Source organism: Siphateles boraxobius, unplaced genomic scaffold (genome assembly GCF_051911475.1).
Source record: "Siphateles boraxobius isolate OS27281-9 unplaced genomic scaffold, OSU_SipBor_1 130, whole genome shotgun sequence".
In the NCBI taxonomy this organism is placed as follows: domain Eukaryota; kingdom Metazoa; phylum Chordata; class Actinopteri; order Cypriniformes; family Leuciscidae; genus Siphateles; species Siphateles boraxobius.
The window spans coordinates 39730263-39754668 of record NW_027508734.1 but is presented as its reverse complement, the minus strand read 5'-3'; the positions used below and the strand labels follow the sequence as shown (position 1 = coordinate 39754668).

General features: G+C 38.3%; 1 protein-coding gene across 1 annotated transcript in view; it reads left to right on the top strand.

Moving 5' to 3' along the window:
- Window positions 1–24196, top strand: part of iqgap1 (IQ motif containing GTPase activating protein 1) — a 47168-nt gene extending 22972 nt beyond the window's left edge. Inside the window, exons 3-37 of the mRNA XM_077229442.1 lie at window positions 1527–1683; window positions 1777–1854; window positions 2029–2105; window positions 3567–3634; window positions 4034–4147; window positions 4335–4513; window positions 6339–6426; window positions 6517–6680; window positions 8187–8271; window positions 8452–8615; window positions 9904–10064; window positions 11451–11575; window positions 11665–11828; window positions 16049–16139; window positions 16241–16408; window positions 16592–16734; window positions 16854–17024; window positions 17132–17215; window positions 17441–17512; window positions 17626–17695; window positions 18033–18397; window positions 18483–18646; window positions 18753–18977; window positions 19392–19532; window positions 20248–20332; window positions 20930–21162; window positions 21263–21395; window positions 21616–21718; window positions 21801–21936; window positions 22187–22274; window positions 22364–22573; window positions 22702–22868; window positions 22977–23099; window positions 23224–23332; window positions 23433–24196. Of these exons, the coding sequence (XP_077085557.1) occupies window positions 1527–1683; window positions 1777–1854; window positions 2029–2105; window positions 3567–3634; window positions 4034–4147; window positions 4335–4513; window positions 6339–6426; window positions 6517–6680; window positions 8187–8271; window positions 8452–8615; window positions 9904–10064; window positions 11451–11575; window positions 11665–11828; window positions 16049–16139; window positions 16241–16408; window positions 16592–16734; window positions 16854–17024; window positions 17132–17215; window positions 17441–17512; window positions 17626–17695; window positions 18033–18397; window positions 18483–18646; window positions 18753–18977; window positions 19392–19532; window positions 20248–20332; window positions 20930–21162; window positions 21263–21395; window positions 21616–21718; window positions 21801–21936; window positions 22187–22274; window positions 22364–22573; window positions 22702–22868; window positions 22977–23099; window positions 23224–23332; window positions 23433–23546 (4819 nt within the window). The 3' untranslated portion in view covers window positions 23547–24196. The remainder of the gene's footprint in view (window positions 1–1526; window positions 1684–1776; window positions 1855–2028; window positions 2106–3566; window positions 3635–4033; window positions 4148–4334; window positions 4514–6338; window positions 6427–6516; window positions 6681–8186; window positions 8272–8451; window positions 8616–9903; window positions 10065–11450; window positions 11576–11664; window positions 11829–16048; window positions 16140–16240; window positions 16409–16591; window positions 16735–16853; window positions 17025–17131; window positions 17216–17440; window positions 17513–17625; window positions 17696–18032; window positions 18398–18482; window positions 18647–18752; window positions 18978–19391; window positions 19533–20247; window positions 20333–20929; window positions 21163–21262; window positions 21396–21615; window positions 21719–21800; window positions 21937–22186; window positions 22275–22363; window positions 22574–22701; window positions 22869–22976; window positions 23100–23223; window positions 23333–23432) is intronic.
- The last annotated feature ends 210 nt before the right edge of the window (window positions 24197–24406 follow it).

The window sequence follows — 24406 nt, the reverse complement described above, 5'->3', positions numbered from 1 at the left end:
TATCAATCATTTTAAAACTTTCTCCAGACGCAATTTCACAAACCGCGTGAGTGTTCAGCTGTGTTGCGTCGTCTTTCTCCCTGTCTCTCAAAATGGGTTGGACAAGGCAAGCGTCAAATAAATAATCATTCTCGTGTTTAGGAGTCGGGACATGCCACTTGCACAATCGGGCCAGCATTGCATCATAACTAAAGTTGATAGTTTTTACTTATTTTTAAGTCTTATCAGTTTAAACATTCAAGCTGAGAGAGTTTATGGCTTATAAGACAACATAAGAGTGTTCTTGCAAAACATAACGTAGCAAAATAATCATTACTATTTTGGTGATCGTTGGGAGCCGAAATCGAAATTCAGTTAATTGCACGGCCCTAATTCACTGTGGTGTTTATCAGACATCACCATGTGCTTAAATACTTTATATTTGTTTTCAGACTAATGAATTTTCACATTTTAATCTGGACTAAAATATTTCAGCTTGGAAAATATATCTTGGTACTGGTTGAAAATGTTCTGATACTTTACTATTGTTCTTTATAGTCTCTTTATGCAAAAGTAAATTCCTTATACAAAGATATTGTATGGCTTTATTTGAATGACATTGTATGAGTTGTATGGATTACTTTTATGATTTTTTTTTTTTTGGTCCTTTTTGGAGCTAAACTGTCCCCTAGTCACATTCTGCTTTTTTCTGAAGAACACAAAAGATTGAACTTCTGAAGTGATTTAGTTTTGGAGCATCATGACAATTGAGTAAATGAGTTCATCTTTGGGTAACTATGCCCTTTAAGAAACGGACACAGCGAGTCTGCTGCTTTTCTAGAACAAACAGAATTAGCCTTTGCAAAGCAGACATCTAGCATTATGTAAATGACATGTAAATCCAATGGGAACTTTGCATCATCATCTATTGTTACGTCATCTATCTGATCCGCAAGTTCTGAATTTAATTTACCGGTTTTTGTTTTGAACATCTGTTCCAGATGTTCAATATTTGAAGTATGTTGTCAGGTTGTGTGGTTTCTGTTTGAAAACATTTCTTGGCCGCCTTGGAATTTTTTTGTGTTCCTTTCAGTAGGTTGAAATGTACAGGAGAATGTTGTCAATATGATGCACATGATATAACCAGTTGATGTGGTGTTTTGTTGGTCTTTGGACTAAAGCCCTCTTGTAATAAAGGCTCATAACAAATGAAAAAGAGAACAGCGTGTGCTTATTCGGTATAAATGTGCTTAATTTCATAACATGAGTGCCACCTTTTGTACTGTTTTTTTAAATTTGACTTTGTATTTGAGTACATCCCCCAGAGGTTTAAACTATATAAAGGTATTCAAATGTGTTTGACAACTCTGCCAAGCCATACAAATGCACTATAATGTGCAAGCCTAACACGATGACTCTAGAGCAAGTCTCTTTTATAACAGCATACTTTTGCATTGCTTAGGTAGTTGTAACTTAGTAACTTGCATCATGTACAAAATTGTGCATTACCTTGCTGAATTATAATGTCATGTGTCTTTGTGTTTCAGATGGATTGAAGCGTGTTTAAATGAGGATCTTCCGCCCACCACCGAGCTGGAGGAGGGCCTGAGGAACGGCGTGTATCTGGCCAAGCTGGGAAACTTCTTCGCTCCCAGTGTAGTCTCTATCAAAAGGATCTATGACCGCGAACAAACACGTTACAAGGTAAGACTTAAGTTAAAAAGCATTTTCACAAGCACTGATATGGAAAAAGCAGAAGGTGTGGATTCACTTGTTGCTTCTTTGTCCCATTTGTAGGCCACTGGGCTCCATTTCAGACACACAGACAATATCATCCAATGGCTGAATGCAATGACAGATAAGGGCCTTCCTAAGGTGAGGAGTGTAGGTGGTGAACACGAGTCTGCATGGTTCTCTCATTTGCAGCATTTCTACGGCTTTGCTCGGTCACTAACATGACAGAGCTTGCCTCTGATCTCTTTTTCCATGTTTGGAAACAATTCTGTATTCAATCTCATCAAAGTACATATACTTGTCTCTCCCTGTCAGATTTTCTATCCTGAGACAACAGACATCTACGACAGGAAGAACATGCCCCGCTGCATCTATTGCATTCATGCTCTCAGGTACCTAGTGTGTCTCTGTGCTCATTCACAAATATCTTGTTGGGGAAAAAACTATTAAAAGTAAATTGTTTTATTTTGTGTTGAAGTAGTTCAGCTGTGTTCATAATTGTAGAGCTTAGTAACAAAATACTAGTGCAAGCACGCAGCACTACAATTAAACATTCTCCTAAATAATTCTCTCTTATATGTGGCTCTGGTAAGTTTAAATACACCATTTTTCAAAAGTTTGGTGTCAGTTTTTTATTTTATTCAGGAATTACGCATTAAATTGACATTAAAGACATTTATAATATTAAAATATATATATTTCAAATAAATGAAATTCATAAAAAAAATGAAATTCATCATGAAATTCTATTCATCAAAGAATTCTGAAACAAAATTTATAATGGTTTCCACAAAATATTAAGCAGCAAAACTGTTCTCAACATTCATAATAATAAATGTGTCTTGAGTTCTGAAGGCTCATGTGACACTGAAGACTGGAGTAATGTTGCTGAAAATTCAGCTTGGTTTATAATAAAAATAATTTGCATTTTTAAATGTATTACAATAGAAAAGTTCTTTTAAATTGTAATATTTTACGATATTACTGTTTTTACTGATTCTTTTAATCCTTGTTGAGCATAAGAGATTTAGTACCACCCAAACTTTTGAACAGCAGCAAACTAATACTTCTGTTTAGTAATTAATTTAGATAGTCTGTTCATTCTCACACTTCCTGTTCAAATGAACATTTGAGCTATTTACTTGTATATTATAATTAATTTTAGTGAACTAGTACATTGGGGTTTCAGGTAAATGAACCCCCTCACTTTAGAGCAAAATAATTTTTAGTGTAATTAGTTGTATTGAGTGTAATTTTATTGAAGATAAATGTTTACTGCCTACAGATAAATACTGTACCTACAAATAACTTGGTTAAATACTTGCAGTTTCAAATTAGCAAAAAATTTTTAAAGATATGCATGTTTAGGCGTTAACTTTTTTTGTTAAATTATGTTAATCACGCCTAGAAGTGCAAGGGAATGACGCTTTGTAGATTTACACTTCCTCCTCTTGGATTTAATGAGATGAATTAATGAGGAAACCTGTTCTGGTTTCTGTTGAGGCACTTAACACGAAGCTAGAGAATCCTGCCATTTGTAACACTCACATTCCTGCTCAATGCAGAATTGACACTGGGCCCAAAGGCCATAAATCTGGCCTTCAGAAACAGGAAATAACAGCATTTAGGGGGTGAGAATTTGGCGGAGGCCTAGCGTGGGGTGAGGGGTACTGAATCCAGTTGTGGGTCTCTGTAGCAAATGTTGATGAAGGGATGTGGGTTAAACTTGAAAGTCATGCAGATAACATCTGACTCTCTTTTCAGTAGTGCCTTTTCCCGCACACACCTGTGGAATAGGATCGCTCTCCCCTGGGAAATTTGTTTCTCATGAACTCTTTCTGTTTTCTCTACAGCCTCTACCTGTTTAAACTTGGCCTTGCTCCCCAGATTACAGACCTGTATGGCAAGGTCGCCTTCACAGGTGAGTCAGCTTGCTGTGGTATCAAACAAAAGCTTGAGTTTATACAATAACAGCTAGAAAAGCCCCTGTTTCTGGGAGCTGCAGTCAATGTGAAAATCATTATCAATTGTATGAGTGTTTCCTGCCATTTTGGCTTGCCCGTGGATGGAAAACATTATTTACCAGACCTATTGAGAACAATGTCCAGCCAATCACATTAAAGCAAGGAAAAACTCACAGCCAAGATTACCTTCCAAAAGGTTACTATGCTTATTACAGCATGACATTGCAATATTTATCCTGAGTTTATCCAGATACTTATTGTATACAATAATGAAAACAAACAGAATACTTTCCACTGAGACAAATAATCCCATTGTTTGTGACTTGTGTGCTGAGTTTGTTTTTTTGTCTTTTCAGAGGAGGAGATTAACAACATGAAGATTGAATTAGAAAAATACAACATTCAAATGCCATCATTCAGCAAAATTGGCGGGATTTTAGCTAACGAACTGTCAGTGGATGAAGCGGCCTGTGAGTATTGTTTCTCCTTTAAAAGTCGAATTCCTCTTGGCTCTTTGGCGCAACTCCTTCCCTTGTACACATAAACAACTAGACTTAACTTGCACAGCCAAGAGTTTAACAGCACAGTAATTACAATCTCTTTTACATTGATTTGAACACCAAAAGAACAGCATTATTTTCTGTTGCAATGATTCAGTGCACGCTGCTGTGATCGCCATCAATGACGCCATTGACCATGGAGTCCCTGAGGGTACTCTAGCTGCCATGAGAAACCCAAACGCCATGTTACTGCAGATGGATGAAAGCGCTGCCCAGCAATACCAGGACACCTTGTTCCAGGCCAAGACTGAGAAAGTGGCCAACTCCCGAAAGAGAGTACGAACTGCACTCTACAGTTCCTATTAAAAGATTTGTAATAGTTGGGTAACTAAGGTTGTATATTTCTGTCAATAAACCTAGCGGGCTGCCTAGCTAGACAGCATTTTAAGGCATCAGAAGTAGGGATGTTCATTTAGGTTTTTTTTCCCCTAACTGACAACCGAAACTGGTTAACTGATCATTTAACCGACAAGATTATGTTAAATTAGAATGGATAAGTGTCTATGACCCATAAAAAAAATAATAATAATTGATTTCGAGAGGTTTTGTTTTACATGCGCAAATGACATCACGTACCTGCAGCTCTTTTGTGAACGGAGAAAAACAAAATAAGAATATATGTATAAAAGGACTAAATACGCAACATATATATCACTGAAATAATTTGCAGATTGACCAAACGAAAGAAAAAACTGTGCAACGGGTAGTTGTCTATATGCGAAGAAAGAGCATCCTGTTTGTTTTCTTTATTTTACAAAAGCTCAATGCTTTGTTTTTATTGTGAGTGTACTATACACAAATAAAAGTAAACCCTTTACAATTTCTAATTATGTCGTCTTACTCTTATCTGTATGGCCATAAATGACGGAGTATTTCAAGTGATTGCGCAGATGCCTCATGGTGCACACACAACATAGCCTTATCAGCTCTTGTGAACATGAATGACATCACAGCCTGTTCATTATCAAAATAAAATAGTCAAACAAAACATACAAAAAGTTTCTGCGCATGTGAAAGATGATTTTTCACGTGGATATTGTTGCGCGAGTGAAGTAAAAAGCCTAGTTTACATAATAAATAATAGCTTAGCATCCAAATACATCGCGAGAGGTTATTTATGTGACGTCGGTTTCTGTTTCAGCTTCGCTTTAATTCATTTTGGCTTGAGGTTTATATAGCTGCTTTATATTTTACTTTAGCTACTTTATATAGCTATTTTTCAATCTTGTTCTGTTCTGAATACCGTTTTTTTTTTTTTTTTTTTTTTTTTATCAAACAGCTAAAAAATTCAAAATATCTAGAAAACTTACTTTCAAAATTCTTAATGTTGGTAAATGGTTAATTGGTTAATTATGAGTCGCCCTAATCAGAAGTGTGATGTGGAGATTGTTATAATAAAAATTCTCTAACTTCTGTCCTCGATCTTGGATAAACTTAACTGAAATGACACATTTTGGCCAAGCATGCACCCCTCATGATTAAAATGATGAAGCTTTATGACAAGATCACTGAAATATATTCAAGACAGCAGACTGCAATAAACAGGCTTGCATTTTACTCAATAAAATGTATCAATAAAAATAGCGGCATCATATAAATATGCAAATAAATAAATGTCCTTTCTTTTTAAAGCCCATCAACATTCTTATGTCAGATTATGTATTGGAATTAACTGAATGTAGAGTGCTATTTGTGTGATGTAATCAGCTAAAAAAATATTGACAGTGTAATTTGATTATTTATATACCATTATAGTATAAATTAGCTTTTATTTTTTCAGTTTTTATTTTAATTTAAGTTTTAGTAATTTTATGTGCTTTTGTTATTTTTTTAAATATATTTCTTATTGGCTTTAATTTATTTTTATTTAAATTTTAGTCATTTTAGTACTTCAAACTCAGCTTATTTTATTTCAGTTGCCAAAGCATCATTTACATTTTTTGTTAAAATGTAAGGTTTCTTTTTTTCCATCTAATTTTATTTCGGTTAACGAAAACTATACTTGAATTTTTTTTACAATAACATCATTGTTGATCATCTATCCATTGTGTCATAGTACGAATATAAAGATTTGAATGAAATGTGTTTTTCTTTGATATAGATTGGTGAGAATGCTGAGGCTGAAAGGGATGCTTACGATGAGCTGCTTACACAGGCTGAGATCCAGGGAAACATCAACAAAGTCAATCGTATGTTCCTCACCCATGTCTACATCCATCTCTCTGTGCTCTTCTGAAGTGAATGATGTGATCTGAGTTCTGTGCTTGGCTGATTCTCAGTGTCCAAAGCCTTGAATTCGGCAGAACAGGCCCTGCTGGGTGAGGATGAGGACAAGCTGTATGACGCTCTCCGCTCCCCTGCGTTAGGCCTGCAGTCAGTGCAGGCTCAGAACAAGGGATGGTACCTCAAACAGCTGCTGGCCGATCGAGAGCAGAAGGAACAGGTAACAGGTTCTGCTCCTCGCAATGGTTTGCCACTTCTAGTTTGGTCAGCTTTTGTCTTTTGTCGACGAGGTTTGATTTTGTCTAATTATGACTTTAGAATTCAAAATATTGAATGCACATGCATTATGTGCTGTCCCTTTTCAAGAGTTCAGGGACAGTCAGTCAGACTGCACATCTCTTACACAGCCCAGAACTCAACAGAAATGTATGCTGGTCACGATAACCATAATAACAGCAATAAGAGTTCATTCCGCATAAAAATATCCTGCAATAACGGCACTGAGACTTTTTGGTTACACTTTATTTCGATAGTCACTTTAGACATTCTACTAACTATAAGTAACTTTTCAACTACATGTCAACTAACTCTCATTAGAGTATTAGAAGAGTGTAGTAGATTGTTACGTTAGGGTTAGGTGTTAGGGTTCGGGTTAGGAGAACAAGTTGACTTGTAGTTGCTAAGTTACTTATAGTCAGTAGAATATCTATTGGGGGACCAACAAAATAAAGTTTTAGCAGATATTAAGCAGACAGTCTACTAATACTCTAATGACAGTTAGTTGACATGTAGCTGAAAAGTTACTTATAGTTAGTAGAATGTCTAAAGTGGACTATCGAATTAAAGTGTTACCGACTTTTTAACAAAAATGCTTAGTAATAAGTAATTTCTGCTACCTAATCCTAAACAAAACTCAAAAAAGGGTAAGCAAATTGTAGATTTGCTCCCCCGCAATATACAGCACCGGGGGATATTCTGTATATTGCTCCCCCCCGCAATATACAGAACCGTACAAAAGTTTGGGGTGCGTAAGAAGTCTCTTACAGGAGTATACAGAGAAGACAGAACAATTATATTTTGAAATATTGTTACAGTTTAAATTTAAATGAATATATTGTATTTATATTTTTACTTTAGTCTTCAGTATCCTTCAGAAATCAATCTGATATGCTGATTTGCTGCTCAAGAAACATTTCTTATTATAATTATTAATGCTGAAAACCGTTCTGCTGGTTAATATTTTTGTGGAAACTGTGAAACATTTTCTCAATAGAAAGTTCAAAAGAACAGCATTTATTTGAAATGGAAATCTTTTGTAACATTGTAAAAGTCTTTAGTGTCACTTTTAATCATTTAATGCATCCTTGATGAATAAAAGTAATGTATTACTTATTTATTCTTACTGACTCAAGCTTAGAACCTAATGTGTATGGCCTGATGTTTTAAAAGTGAGTGAAAAAGATAAAAAAAACAAAAAAACATTAGCAGTAAATATTAATATCAATATCAGATTTACATTGGCCTCTGTTTACGATGTTAAAATTTTGGTTATCTGTATTGGTCTCAGATTTCCTAATCATTGCATACCTCTATTAATGAAGTAACAATTCTTTACTGTACTAAAACTGATTCGTGATACAAACCAAACTGTGAAAAATATGAACTGTCTCTTCTAAATTAAGAGTATCTCATCATTTTGGCTTGTGTCATTCTTCCTTATTCCTAGAATGCCCCAGCAGAGCCGCTGGTGAAGGAGGAGCTACAGAGTGGAGTAGAGGCAGCCAATTCGCATGCAGCGGACTATCAAAGATGTGTGTACTCTTTTATCTGTCGCTACTTTTTAAACTCATGAAATATTTTGTGTGTTCAGAGAACCGTAGATCAGAGATGCCAGTGTTTTCTTTGTCTCTCTTTTATGTGTTCATTTATGCTGTCCTACAGCTGTCACTCTGTGAAAAGAACAATGAGATGTGTGTGTGTTTGTGTCTCAGTGCTGCGGGCAGTGGAGAGGATTAACGGTGCCATCAGAAAAGGTGCAGCAGAGGAAACAGTGAATGAACTGATGAACCCAGATGCCCAGCTGCCGCAGGTTTATCCTAGTGCTGCAGATCTGTACCAGAGAGAACTCGCCAGCCTGCAACAGCAGAGCGCAGAGGTTAAAACACAATCTCTGCTCACTCTAGCACATTATTTTGCTGTAACCATATTTCTAATGAGACAATAACTGTCTCCAGAACCAAGAGAGCTTCCTATGGCCTACACAGACAGCTGTGTACATTACCTTACATTGCAGAATCCTAACGGTCATGGCCCCTATTAAGTTCCCAATATGGAATGCTCTACAAAGGCACAAGCTCTTGATTTCAGTAGTTTAGCAATAGCATATTATCCATATTGCCATAATCGAATGGCAAGATATTTGGTAAAACATTTAAATTTAACTTGCACTGAACCATTTTTATCAATACATTTGATCAAAACAAGGCTGTCGCAAATCGCAATACAACAGAATTTATGATACTTGTTACATTTAAAAATGTAATACTATCATTATTATTATTATTATTGTTATTATCATGTTAATACTACACATCCAATAATATCGTAAATAATCCAGCACCACACTGGTTGATCCTCTAACATAGGTGGCGATTTTTTCCCCCCTCTTAAAATGGAAAAAAAGAAGACAACAACACTCTACCTCTGCCTGAAAAAAAAAGTTTTTTTAAATTCTGTAAAAACAAACAAACAAGGAGCTAGACACTAGGGTGCAGGAAGTGCCAATCATCAGTTTTTGGTGTGCGCCACAATACTGTAATAAGACTCTCTCTCCGCCACTCTGCACAGTTGTATTTTGAGTGATGAATTTGATAGCATTGACTGATAAAAAAAATTTTTTTACTTGGTAGTGAAAATCTGAAACTGGGACAGCCCTGTTCTTGACATATCTCTCACGATGTCAGGCATCTTTTTTCACTTGTCAAAATGAATTCTGGGATTGCCTTCTCCGAAAGGATACATGTAATTCTGACTTAGAATATAGTACAAATTAGGCATCTTAAAAGACGGCATATTTAAAGGCCAATTCACACAGCACAGACAAAACGGCAATAAACAGATTTTGTTTGTTTGTCGGATCATTGTGTTACCCGTCAGGGTTTGTTTTCCCCCGACTGAATGTTCAATCAGCGTTTGTCGTGTCTTTTAAGGGCAGTGTGAACATGACAGTTATATTTCATAAAATTCAAAATCCAACGGCCAACTTGTTTGTTGGTGTTTGTCTGTGCGGTGTGAATAGGAAGTTGTGCACCTATGATGCCTTTGTAAGCAGCTCAACTAGGTTTTAGAGCAGAGCAATTTTTTACATGCAGTTTACATAAGTTGATGAACTGTAACCTTTTAGTTTAGTGTGAGTGATTTTGGTGCTTTGCTTGACTGCACAGGGCTGCTTGTCTCACCCCGAGCTGTTGGTTGCTGTGGAGATGCTGTCCTCGGTGGTGCTGATAAACGAGGCACTGGATGTCGGGGACAGGGCAGCAGTGTGGAAACAGCTCAGCAGTAACGTCACTGGCCTCAGCAATGTAGAGGACGAGTATGCCCAGAGGTGAGAATGAGGCTTATGGTTAAAGTCAACATGCAATTGAAACTGGTCCCATTTACTTCAATACACATTATTGTGCACAATTTCTTTTTAGTGGTCTTAATCTTGGCCGGTTGCCACCCATACACTTCATGGCTTTCAAAGGCCATATTTATACTTGTAACTTAATATAGTGCTCACCACTTTTAATGCAAAAGACTCGGTTGAGCTTTAAGTCTGTGACGCCAAATGTTGAATTTCATTTGTGGCAGCGTTGCGCGTCTGCTTATACTGAAATATGCTCAACTGTTCATCTCTGGCCGGCCATAATGTAGCAATGCGTATTACAGTAGTGCTGTCATATATGGCTACCAGGAGCCGGTAGCCGATAACATGCTCTCATATATATATATATTTTTAACCATTTTTGGAGGAGTTAAGTTTACATAGGTTCCTTCAACAACCAAATGCATTTACATTTGTCCAGTTTCATATGTAATGTGTCTCAACCCACCTCTTGAAGTGGTTTGAGTGATCTGATTTAAATCCGTCTCAAAAGCATTTCGGAAGGCATTTGCACCTTGTTTTTTCTGATCGGATAGCTTTGTGGGGCAGGCATTGTCCAGAGGCGTGGTGACGTTGGCATTAAAGTCCTAGTAAGAAGAAGAAGAAGAAAAATCTGAATAAAATGCAAGTTTTAAGCACTTGTGATCCATAAACAGCACCTGCTGCAGTATTTTAATTACTAAAAACCACTATCTTGATTGTGAAAAGACCAGAAATAGTCACGTGTAAATGGGCCCAGAGTCGTCAGATTACTGTTATTTTTACACCACATCGCAAATGACAGTTCCAGTCAAAACACATTTCACACTACAGTACTCACAGACCAGTCTAGATATATGTAACTTGATCAATATCTCTTGGTCAATAAGCGGTTCATTGGATTTCTCAGAGTCTTTGATCATTCAAACAGCGATTGTCATTAGCGTGAATGAGCACCGAATTTCCAATTTTGTGCTTTTGTCTGTGATCTCCATTACCTGTCGGTGAGCTAAAAACCAGGGCTAAAATCATGAAGTGTGTGGGTGATATTACTTGGCCTCTGGAATGACTTTCCTTTCAGCTGAAAGTCAATGATTGCATGGGCCATTACATTGTCAACCATTAGCCAAATAGCTATTTAGGCTTTATTTTAGCTAACTTGCAGACTCTATTCTTGTATGGAACACCCACTTTTCACGATCAAATTAGTTTCCGTTTGATAAAATTAGGTCCCGGCCTATTTTGTTTTGCTCAGAAATTTGCCAAACCACGAAAGTAAAATATGTTGTGAATGAGTTTCATGTTGACTACAGAATATGCCAAATTGTTTTCTGGTTTTAGCCACTGCTTGTTGATTCCCTGCAGGTATATAGATGAGCTGATACGTCTGAAGGCAGCTGCGCATGAGGAGGGCAGTGACTATCTCACCTGGAATGACATCCAGGCCTGTGTGGACCAGGTCAACGGTACTGTTCAAGAAGAGCATGAAAGTAAGCATGGCATTCATCCTCATTATGAGCGGAGCAAATTCAGATTGTTCTCCATTATGAACAGTGTACGTGTCCTCTTGCATTTTCAGGGATTGCTGCTATTGGTCTGATCAACGAGGCTCTGGATGAGGGTGACCTACAGAAGACAATGACTGCTTTACAGAACCCAGCCGCCAAGCTAACAGATATAGATCCATCTTTGGCCCAGCATTACTATGATAAACTGCAGGAGGCAAGGAGAGAGAAGGCCCACGTACGTACACTTATACAAACCCATAACAATAAGAAAGGGTTAATGCCCGACGAGGTGTCCATTGTCAGGTATTAATGGACGACGGCGAGGCATGAACAGTCCGATGCGCAGCGGAGGTTGCCTCCGCCGAAGTCCATTAATACCTAGACAATGGACACCTCGAAGGGCATTAACCTGCATATACCATGGTCACTTGCCAAATAACACATTTTTAAAACATTCGTTTATATTTTAATTAGTTTTACAGTCGAAATCTAAAGTTTTCAATAAATACTTGAATGATCAAACTTTTATTTTGGCTGAAACCCACAGAAACCCCTTAAAGCTCTTTTGTTGTTAAAAGCGGTTTATAAGTGCTTCTCATTACAAGGTTTGGAAGATTCCCAAATGTATGTTTTTTTTTACCCGTCTGAAAGTCTGTCTTTCTCTCTCTCTCTCTGTCTCTCTCTGTCTCTCTCTGTCTCTCTCTCTCTCTCTCTCTCTCTCTCTCTCTCTCTCTCTCTCTCTCTCTCTCTCTCTCTCTCTCTCTCTCTCTCTCTCTGTCTCTCTCTCTCTCTGTCTCTCTCTGTCTCTCTCTCTCTCTCTGTCTCTCTCTGTCTCTCTCTCTCTCTCTGTCTCTCTCTCTCTCTCTCTCTCTCTGTCTCTCTCTCTGTCTCTGTCTCTCTCTCTCTGTCTCTGTCTCTGTCTCTCTCTCTCTCTCTCTCTCTCTCTCTCTCTCTCTGTCTCTCTCTCTGTCTCTCTCTCTGTCTCTGTCTCTCTCTCTCTCTCTGTCTCTCTCTCTCTCTCTCTGTCTCTGTCTCTGTCTCTCTCTCTCTCTGTCTCTCTCTCTCTCTCTCTGTCTCTGTCTCTGTCTCTCTCTCTCTCTCTCTCTCTCTGTCTCTCTCTCTCTCTGTCTCTCTCTCTCTCTCTCTCTCTCTCTCTCTGTCTCTCTCTCTCTCTCTGTCTCTCTCTCTCTCTCTGTCTCTCTCTCTCTCTGTCTCTCTCTCTCTCTCTGTCTCTCTCTCTCTCTGTCTCTCTCTCTCTGTCTCTCTCTCTCTCTGTCTCTCTCTCTCTCTGTCTCTCTCTCTCTCTCTCTCTCTCTCTGTCTCTCTCTCTCTCTGTCTCTCTGTCTCTCTCTCTCTCTCTCTGTCTCTCTCTCTCTCTCTGTCTCTCTCTCTCTCTCTCTGTCTCTCTCTCTCTCTGTCTCTCTGTCTCTCTCTCTCTCTCTCTCTCTCTCTCTCTCTCTGTCTCTCTCTCTCTCCTCTCTCTCTCTAAACTTACATCATGTGGGTTTTCAGTCTGAACTTCTCATGACTCAAGTCTAATGACATCATTTGAGCTCATACGGTCTCATTCCTCACCCTCATATTTTGTCTGGCTATTACTTGCCAGCTCCCCTTTTCTTTTTCAGTAGAAACCCCCTTACATTTTCAAATGACTGTAATATGTAAAAATGACTTCATTCAAGTTCATCTCACCTTATCTTTTGAGGAAAGACATCTGTCCTTCGGATGAGATGGTAAACCGAGGTCCTGACTCTCTGTGGTCATAAAAAAAAAAACATGACACTTCCCATAAAGAGTGGGGATGTAACCCTAGTGTCCTGGCCAAATTCCCTCCATTGGCCTTTATCAATCTTGGCCTTATAATAATCCCCTCCACCTATAGCTGGTGTGTGGCACTGGCGCTGTTCTGTGGCTGCCGTCAGATCATCCAAGTGGATGCTGCACACACTGGTGGTGGTTGAGGGGAGACCTCCTGATAGGACTGTAAAGTGCTTCGGGTGTAAAGTATTACATAGTAAAGTGCTATATAAGTCCCTCTTTCAAAAGGTTTCTGTCGGTATGATAATAGAACATTTTGGTTGTAATTTGAGGCTCACTGAGGACGTGAAGTAGGTTCACGTCTACGGTATTTCAGTTTTGCGTTTCCTGAGGACGTGAACTGAAACCTCATAGATGCAGGTGAATGGGCACAGAGTAGGCCATGGTTTACCACAGCAGTGTGCCACTGTGGTTCAGAGCTGAACTGAAGATTCTGAGGCAAAGAGCAGTCTTTTAGCTCTAGAGAAAGTATCCAGAATACTCGTTCACAAATTCATGAGAAAATCCCCAAAATTTGGGATTTGGTGTCCATAATGCTTAAGTAATGATATTTACCCTTTAACTACTCTTTTAATAGAGGGTCACATGATAAAACATTTTTTGGGACTCGTAATAGCTGCCAAAGTCAGTGCTGAACCCATGCTGCCCCCCCCCCCCACAAAAAAACATGGCTGGAAAAACAAAGTGTTTCCTTTCAAAATGATTTGCACAAGCATCGGAAATAACAAGGCTGATGACTTTTTCTCTGCCTTAAAAGGGCAAAATTCTAATCCCTTTAGCTGGTGTAGCTCAGTAAAGGGGTTTTAGCGCTGACATCACTCCTCCATGCTTACGCTAGCTATAGGTCACTACGAAGTGTGAAGCACAGATAATACCAGATCTGCTCAACTGTCAGGAAGTGGTTTGGAAGGAAGTTTGATAATTTGTTTTTTAACTTCTGCAATTTTTTATGATCTCCAATAATCAAGGATCTCAAAAGATGGAGTGATGTGTGACCTGACAGAGAATAACAATTCAAGGCATTTCTGTTTGACTTCAGTAATCACAGCAACTATTCATATGGATTTTAGTAGTATATTTCTATAACATCCTGTGTTAAATTTCCTACTTAAACAATTCCGGTTGATCTTAGCCAAAATGTAGCTGGAGTAGTAGTTGTTCCTCTTCTGTCATTCAGTGTTGTAAACAAACCCAGAAAAGACGGTAATGTAATCTTGGACATTACACCCCACACCCTTTTTCACTTCCTTAGTTACAGTTGGCAGACTTTATTCAGATATTCAGATTCTGATCATTCCTACTCCACCCCACTGGGACACATTAAGTCTTATTTGCACTCTAATTCAGCAGGCATTCGTTTTATACAGCCGATGAAATGTAACACAGTGAAGCGGAGCCTTATCAACCCTGAAGGAACAACGTTTTCCTCCGTTGCACAATTTGCCACACCCTCAGGTTTGGTGTGCTGCACTGCTGTACGTTTGCAAAAAGGCGGGCGGACTGCATAGAAGGACCTTTGCATTCAGCAAATCAGAGAGCCGCAAAATCGTGCTACGGAAACTGAGCTCAGCATGCGGTTAGGAGGACTACTATGAGAGGGCAACTGCACCACCTGGTGGTAGTAGTAATGAGCCCCTCCATTAGTTTATACTAAAACTCCCTACAAATGATAATAGAAGCAGATGTGATTCATCCAGTGAAAAAAATTATACAGGTACCCCTATATATTTAGATTATTACAGCCAAAGAACATTATCTTATTAAGTCAGTCATCGCAGTCTTGTTTATGGTTTTCCTCAGCACTTTCGGAAGGACAGTGTGCTATTTTCCTGAAAGGCAGTGTAATCGTTTATATAATTTTGGGAGTTGTATTGTTGAACAATTGAATACTATTTCTTTCTACCAGTTCTTACAGCATTGGTTGTGACTTCAATGACCTTGATGAGTTTTACATTCGTTATACTGTACCTGTTGACAGTCAAAACATTTTTGTTAATGGAATCGAAGTGACAGTTCACCCCAAAATGAAAATACTGTCATCATTGACTCCAAACCAAACCTGATTCCAAACCTGGAATTTTTTTTCAATGCAGAACACGAAGATATTTTGAAAAATGTATGTAATGACAGTATTTTCATTTTTGGGTCGACTGTTTGTTTAATGTCTAATTGTCTCATTACTAAAGGTTTAACTGACACTTAGTGCCCATTATGAGTGTTATTCCTAACCTACTACAAAATCGAAATCTAGTTAGAATTTAATCCTTTTTGAAAACATGAATATTTTTCATGAATATTGTTTGGTTGCACAGAACTTGCTTCGCCTTGGAACAGAGTTCCCATAATCCTGAAAAACCTGCAATTTCAAAAGTGTGATTTCCAGTCCTAGATAATCCATGGAAAAATCTATAGCTAATATAAATGTTTATAGTTATACTTAGTTCTCAATCATTTTTTAGCTAGAAATGACTTAAAAATTATAAATCCTTTTTCAGTCATCAACATTACAGCACAAGTCAAATAATAGAAATAAATTTTCCTCAAAGTTTCACTAGAGGGACCAGAACACATCTTAATTCTTTGAAATGGTTATTCATTGGTAATTGATTCCTTGTTTTTGTTGTCTTGTCTTTCCAGGAATGCGGAGATCCTTCTGCAGTGCTTTGGCTAGATGAGATCCAAGATGCGATCATGAGAGCCAACAAGGACTCAGAAGAAGCTCTGCAGTGTAATAATCCTCATTTCAATCTTAGCTTTAACATGAACGATGAATCTTTTCTGTTAATTATCTCAGTTTTTCTAAAGAATTATCATCTTGTCCACCTTCAGTCTCTCAGGCGATCCAGGCCATTAATGAGGCTGTGGATAACAAGGACTCTTCTCAAACACTGGCAGCCCTGCGTTCATCTTCTTCTGGTCTGTATGGAGTCACATCTGAGTGTGCGCAAACCTATCAGGATGACCTGTTTCGAATTAAAGAGGAGAAGAATAAGGAAGGTGAGATGGGTTCTTGTGCTGATTCTGTGGTATTTGGTACAAAAATCTATGGTAATCTCTCAAATCTACTAATGATCTCAGTTAAAATAAATTATTTTAAACTATTTGGTGATAAATATTCTATCACAACATGTCATAAATGTACACATTGTGACTGAGAGAGTAATAGCGTTTTTTTGTTAGGGGATAATGGCAGTGAATGGATGCAACATTGGGTGAAGGGAGGACACAACTACTACTATAACCTCAAAACTGGACAAGGCACCTGGGATAAGCCTGCAGAGTTTATTCCAAACAACACTCAGCTCAACAAGGAGGAAATACAGGTAAATCTTATACTTCTCTGATTCTTATATTTAATTAGATATAATTTAAAAAATCATAATATATTTAATTAATATTTTCTCTTCCTGATTTACGTACTGTACTGTCTGTCTCTTTGTAGTCTGTTGTGTCAGGAGTAACCACAGCATATAACCGAGAGCAACTGTGGTTGGCCAACGAGAGTCTGATCGCCAAACTGCAGGCCCGGTGCCGTGGTTTTCTGGTGCGACGTGGAATGAAAGACCGTCTTGGGTTCTTGACGACTCAGGAGCCGTCTGTTACATGCATACAGGTCATTCTCTTTCTTCCTTCAGTTAGTCTTAAACAAGACTTCAGTACATAACATCTATGGGTCTGTACTAAGTCAATCATGACCATCTGGTTCTGTTTGTTTTATAGGCCCACTGGAGAGGATTTAAAGAAAGAAAGAAGTACAATAACAGGAAGCAGTACCTGAACGATCACTCTGAAGATGCTGTCAAGGTAAGATGATGAGAATCAGCATGAGAAATTCTGATGGAATATAAGAGCCATGCTTCTTGCATCATAAAATGTCAGGATTATACTCGCTAGGCTATACACTACATAGCTGAAAATATGTGGTCATCCCCTAATTATCGGGTTTGGCTCTTTTATTTAAGGTAAGATCAATCTTAATATGGTGAAATATGAGTGTGGGTAAATAATGATTTTTTTTTTTCCCTGTAGATTCAATCAATGGTCAGGATGCACCAAGCTCGCAAAAAATACAAAGATCGTCTTCAGTACTTCAAAGACCATGTGAGTTTTAAGTCAAAACAAAGGACTTGTGTATTTTTATGTTTAATATAATCTGATCTTTGACCAAACAGTGGACGGTCTTTAATTTTCTCCCTCCAATTTTCTGATTTCAGATAAATGATGTGGTGAAAATTCAGGCTTTCATTCGAGCCAACAAAGCAAGAGATGACTACAAAACTCTCAGTAAGCATTTCATGTACTTCCTTCAAATTCTGTTTCACATCCTCTCACTTATAACATACCTCAAAAATCTATGGAGAGAATTTTTTTTCTATGGCATGCATTTGTTGTTTTGGTATAGGCCTTCTGTTGCAATTTTGAAGACAACACGAAATGGCTTATTGACCACAGTTCTTTTCCGTGTTGCCATTTTGTTTTAAGTTTTTTTTTTATATGTATAGTACAAAAACGTATGTATGTATAAGTGTGTATACCTGCAAATTGTTTCCACCAGCTAGTATAGGAGTCCATTCGCATAGACTCACAAAAAAACACAAATTCCAAATTCTGTTTTTAACAGTCAACGCAGATGATCCTCCAATGGCAGTCGTTCGTAAGTTTGTCCACCTGCTGGACCACAGCGACCAGGACTTCCAGGAAGAGCTGGATCTGATGCGGCTAAGAGAGGAGGTGATCACCAACATCCGCTCCAACCAGCAGCTGGAGAACGACCTTAATCTGATGGACATTAAGATTGGCCTGCTGGTAAAAAACAAGATCACCCTTCAGGAGGTGGTCTCTCACAGCAAGAAGCTCACCAAGAAGAACAAGGGTGAGCTGTCCAACCTCATGATGATGAACAAGCAGAAAGGAGGCTTGAAGGCTCTCAGTAAAGAGAAGAGAGACAAGCTGGAGGCATATCAGTTCCTCTTCTACCTGTTACAGGTAAACCTCAACAAGTCTAGTCCAACAATTGTTTAAAAATCAGTGTCTCAGCAGGCCTGTTCATTTTCCTCTCTGTTTTCCTCAGACAAATCCAACCTATCTGGCCAAGCTGATCTTTCAGATGCCACAGAACAAATCGACCAAGTTCATGGATTCTGTGATTTTCACATTGTACAACTACGCTTCCAATCAGCGTGAGGAGTACCTCTTGCTCAATCTCTTCAAAACAGCCCTGCAAGAGGAAATCAAGTAGGAACTGAATGATGTTCCATAAATGATTTACTCTTTCCATATTTATCAAGATGGATTTGTACTTTTACGATCTCTCAGCGATCTCTCTGTCTTGTAAATGCAGATCAAAAGTGGACCAAATCCAGGAGATTGTAACAGGAAACCCCACAGTCATTAAGATGGTGGTGAGCTTTAACAGAGGAGCCCGAGGTCAGAACGCCCTTCGGCAGATCCTGGCTCCGGTCGTGAAAGAAATCATGGATGACAAGACTCTCAACATTAAAACTGACCCAGTCGACATATACAAGAGCTGGGTGAACCAGATGGAGAGTCAAACAGGAGAGGCCAGGTGTGTTCCTCAACCTTTTTGACTTGAAGGCTTCTCGTCATGGAACAAAATATTTTAAGCCCTCCCCGAAGATATTTCTGCTATTTCTGTTGTAATTATGAGAAAGCTGCTTTATTTTATTTTATTGGTATATTAAATTAATTAAAGTGGTTACATCTTTTTTTATACATTAAATTATTTAACTACAATTAAGTTTGTGATTTCTAGAGGTTATGTTCTGTCTTCCAGAACTGTAAGTTCTTCAATAAAAACAGTAGTTATTGAGGGAAAATATAAAGAAATATGATTTCAGTTTACATCCTGGTTGTTGTTTTTTCTCTCGCATTTTAATTTAGAGTTAGATTATTTTTATATTCTAATAATAATAATTTATTAATTTAAATGATTTTAAGTATGCCTTATTCTGTTTTACAGTAAATTGCCATATGATGTGACTCCAGAGCAGGCAATGAGTCACGAGGAGGTTCGAACCCGCCTGGAAGCCTCCATCAAGAACATGAGGACAGTCACAGACAAATTTCTCTCTGCCATAATTGTTTCTGTGGATAAAATCCCGTGAGTTTACATATCTGCCACTGCTGGATAAAATTGTGTTTGTGTTTGTGTGTGTGTGTTTATATGTGTGTACCTAATATCCACCACCTGAATTTCTGAACAACAAATTCCATGTTTTACATCTATATTTAGAAGCACCTACCATAAGTCATTCTTGAATATATGAAAAAGACATGTATTTGAATATTCAAATCTGGGCATGCTAAAAGTCAGTTACATGAGCTGTTTCTTTGTTCATGCTTTTGTACAAGTTAGTGTTACACCGCTGTTAAAAAATGCAGCTGTGGTGCAGCTGATTCATATTTTTCTGAGCTTGCAGTTTCAAATAAACCTAATGAGTACCACACACACAAAAAAGTTTTTATATGGCCTTTACTTCACCGATTGGTACAGCAAATGACTCTTTATGAATCTGTTCTTTTAATGACTCATTAAAAACTAATGAACTCACATGTTATAGCTTTTGATATCATTCAAATAAGTCATTCACTGAATCCATCAGAGCGCAATTAACAGTTATGAATTAATTATGATGCAATTATTAATTCACCGATTCATTGAACACTAATTCATCATAGCATTCATTTTTGAGCGAAAGTAATCCCGGTACTGTTGAACTATGTTAAGTGTACTATTTTTAGAATAAGTGGCATTCAAACTAAAGGAAACACTGGTGTAAGTCTCTGTACGTTTGATTGATTTTGTTCCCTTGTAGATATGGCATGCGATTCATTGCCAAGACGCTGAAGGACACACTTAATGAAAGGTTCCCTGATGCCACAGAGGATGAGCTTTTGAAGGTTTGTTACATCACAGCTGCTAGAAATCGCAGAAACGTTTGGCTGATGTAACTGCACACTTTAGTCTCCAAACCAAGACAGGCTTTATTCAGATGTCTTAAACACTCCGATTACCTCTTTGCTAAACTGGCACCCGCTGCTGTCCCACTGTGGAACAATGTCCTAAATCCTGAGCATGTCTCTGCTCTCGTGCTTCTATTCTGTTGTGATAATACAGGCTCCTCGCTCTGAATACTAATGTGGTTTCCATCTCTTTCCTTTTCTCCTGGAAAGAGATTCCTCCTCTCTTTCTTTTTTTCTGTCTATCTCTCCCACACTTGCTCCGTCTCTCTCTTTCTCTATGCCCTGGCTCAAGCTCTCCTCTTGGCCCTTGCTTATACCCTTTTAAAGAGGTTTTTGATGAGCACCCAGCCCAGGTGAGCCACATCTTATTCTTGCCATGCTGCTTCTCTTTTTCTCAGTAATTTTGTTTACCCCCTTGTAGAAGCAGAAGATCTTTAATTGCACAAATACAGAAACATTGATAATAGGTTTTAAAAATTCCAAGGATGTTGTACTTGCTTGAGAAGAACATACTCATCCTTATTATCTTTTAAGATTGTGGGCAACCTGCTGTACTACCGCTACATGAACCCCGCCATTGTGGCTCCCGATGCCTTTGACATCATAGATTTATCTGCTGGAGGTCAGCTTACCACAGAACAAAGGCGAAACCTGGGATCAATTGCCAAAATGCTGCAGCATGCCGCCTCCAACAAGATGTTTCTTGGAGACAATGCTCATCTGAACCCCATCAATGAATACCTCTCCAACTCCTACCAGAAATTTAGGTACATCAAGTGACATCAAAAAACTTCAGTTTGTTTTTCTTCATTTTTAGCAGTTTAAATAATCAACCCATGCTGATGCAATAATGTTTCTGTCTCTCAGACGTTTCTTTTTGTCTGCTTGTGACGCCCCTTCTTTGGAAGACAAGTTCAATGTGGATCAGTACTCTGACCTAGTCACCTTGACCAAGCCTGTGATCTACATTTCTATTGGGGAGATCATCAACACTCACACGGTAAAATCATTTACCATTTGTCTGTGAAATTTCCAATTCAAAATCCAGTCATGTCAAGAGGAATCCTGTGAGTAGTGCTTTAAGCATTTCCACACTATTGATAATAGACAATGGACCCTTTTTCCTGTGAATTTTGCTAAAGTGGCCACACCTTTATGAAAGAGATCACATCCAGCATAGTTGGTTTTCAGGATTTAATATTTTGTGTGATCTTCTTTAGCTCTTACTAGATCACCAAGATGCCATCGCACCAGACCACAATGATCCCATCCATGAGTTGCTAGATGACATTGGAGAGGTGCCCACCATTGAGTCTTTAATAGGTGAGCCTCTGAGAAATGCTTTAATGTGTCAGGACCCTGAGGTCCTGCCGAGTCAGAGTAATGAATTGTTGCTTTGTCATAGGCGAGAGCCCACTTCCCGCTGATGATCCCAATAAGGAAATGATGGGTAAGACGGAAGTCTCTCTCACCCTCACCAACAAATTTGATGTTCCTGATGAGGCCAATGCTGAAATGGATGCCAAGACTCTCCTTCTCAAGTAAGGACAAAGCCTTACTCAATTGTTCTGTTCCAAAACCTAGTGAGATATCTTCATAGGTGGTTCCAAAAGGTATGATGCCTCCTAAATTTACTTGATTTTACCAAATCCTTCCCAGAGAAGACAATTTGATCATGCATTGTGGCAGGCTCACTATGTTCTGGAACTCATGTTTGTACTTGTTAATGCGATTTTGCCTGTCTTCCAAGTATTTACCATGAATCTTTGGCCATTCATCTTGTTCATTTAGCACCAAGAGGCTCATAGTCGATGTGATCAGGTTTCAGCCAGGAGAGACACTTACCGAGATCCTGGAGAATGTAGCTTTACCAGAGCAGGTAATTTAACAGCAGGTATTTCAGAATGAAAAAGAAACTCAATCAAAGCAGTGTAGTTTTGTTCATGTTGGTGTTTTTATTTGAAACAGGAAGCAGAGTACCAGCGTGCCATGCAGCGACGAGCCATTCGTGATGCTAAGACCCCGGAGAAGATGAAGCAAGCCAAACCAGTTGTGGATGACAGCCTTACCTTGCAAGGCAAGAAGGACAAGATCAAGAGCAACTTGCAAAGACTCGGAGAGTTGGGTAAAGTTCACCCTGAGAAGAAATACCAGGATCTTATCAATGATATTGCCAAGGTACCGTTCCTATGACCTCTGACCTCTGCGTTCTGGGATTTTAAGACTGCACTTGAATGCAAAATTTCTATTTCGCCCTTTCATTTTATACTAAAGCGTCTTGATTTATTTGTTGATGGTTTTTGTAGGACATCCGGAACCAGAGGCGATATCGTCAGAGGCGAAAGGCAGAATTGGTCAAGCTTCAGCAGACCAATGCTGGTCTGAACTCCAAGACCACTTTCTACAATGTGCAGATTGACTACTACAATCAATACATCAAGACCTGCATGGACAATTTAGCCAGCAAGGGCAAGTGAGTGTTTGGAGTATTTACTGTCCATTTTAGTTCATCTCATTATCTCTGATTGGATAATTGCTGTTGAGCTTATGCTCATGGAAAATGCCATTGCTTCACACACAGAGTTTCTAAGAAACCTGGAGACAGTAAGGCAAAGAAGAGCAAGCAAGTATCGCAGAAGTACACAGCAGCCCGTCTGCATGAAAAGGGTGTGCTCATTGAGATTGAGGATCTGCAGACAAATCAGTGAGTTTCAACAACTTGTTGTGTATTTGGATTCATCTACTGCATTCATATCTTATCGTACTGTGTTTATATATCTGTATTTCCTCTTGTTGTCCTTGACAATAATATGCTTTATCTTTTACAGGTATAAGAACGTAATTTTTGAGATCTCACCATCTGAGATTGTGGGAGTGTTTGAGGTGAAAGCTAAGCTTATGGGAGTCCATTTGGAGACATTAATGTTAGAATACCAGGTGAAAGTTCTTCCCTTGATAGATGCCTTTTTAGACTTATCATTCTTCTTGGTGTGAATGGGCCTTAACTGTATGTCATTTTTGTCCTCTTTGATATCAGGACCTGCTCCAGTTGCAGTACGAGGGGGTGGCAGTGATGAAGCTGTTCGATCGAGCTACCGTAAATGTTAACCTCCTAATTTTCCTGCTCAACAAGAAGTTCTATGGCAAATAGAGACTCAGAGGGACTTGACAGACTGTTGCACACAAAGTGAAGAACAGACCACATGCATCTTTACAGTTTAAATCTCTTCTGCACTACCCTGAGTATGCCTGTGTACCTTTTGTGCCTTTCTCGAAGGATAGATTCCTTGAATGTACATTATTATACTTGTCGTAGACCACCAACCTGTATCTTCCAGATATGTAATGGTTGACTGTTTTCTGTTTTTATTGAGATTATCAGTGTCCAAAAGGGTATCAATAGCAGTTTGCTTTGATCTTTTGCAAACTTTCCTTGCATGAGCTTTGAATGCTGTACATGTTATATGAAAATGAACATTTTTATTACCTAATCTATTCTTTAGGAGAAACTAAATTGTTTCTTAGTATCCCTATCGTATAGGAAAGTGATGAGTGTTAAAGCCACATTCCTCGAGGAGTTACCAAAATATATTTATCAGAGCAATTTTTTTTTTTTTTTGTAAAAAATCTAGTTATGTATAGGTTCATTGGCTGGTAAAATACTTTTTTTCTTTTATTTTTCTGAGCATTTGGAAACTGCATGCTGGATGAGTTCAAGTTTACGTCCCTTTAATTTTTGCAGCCTAATGTCCATTTTTTTAAAAAGGTGCCTTAACTTGAATAAACTGCTGGGAAAATGTATGGAAAAGCCTTATCCTATCAACACATAGTGCTTATAATGTCAGTCCATCTCATTGTCTGCTGTTGCAGTTAATGTCTCTTTCATATATATATATATATATATATATATATATATATATATATATATATATATATATATAAAAGAAGTAAAAATTGAATGATTACATATTTTGACTGATTTGTAATGCTGGTTTATACACTTATGTTCAG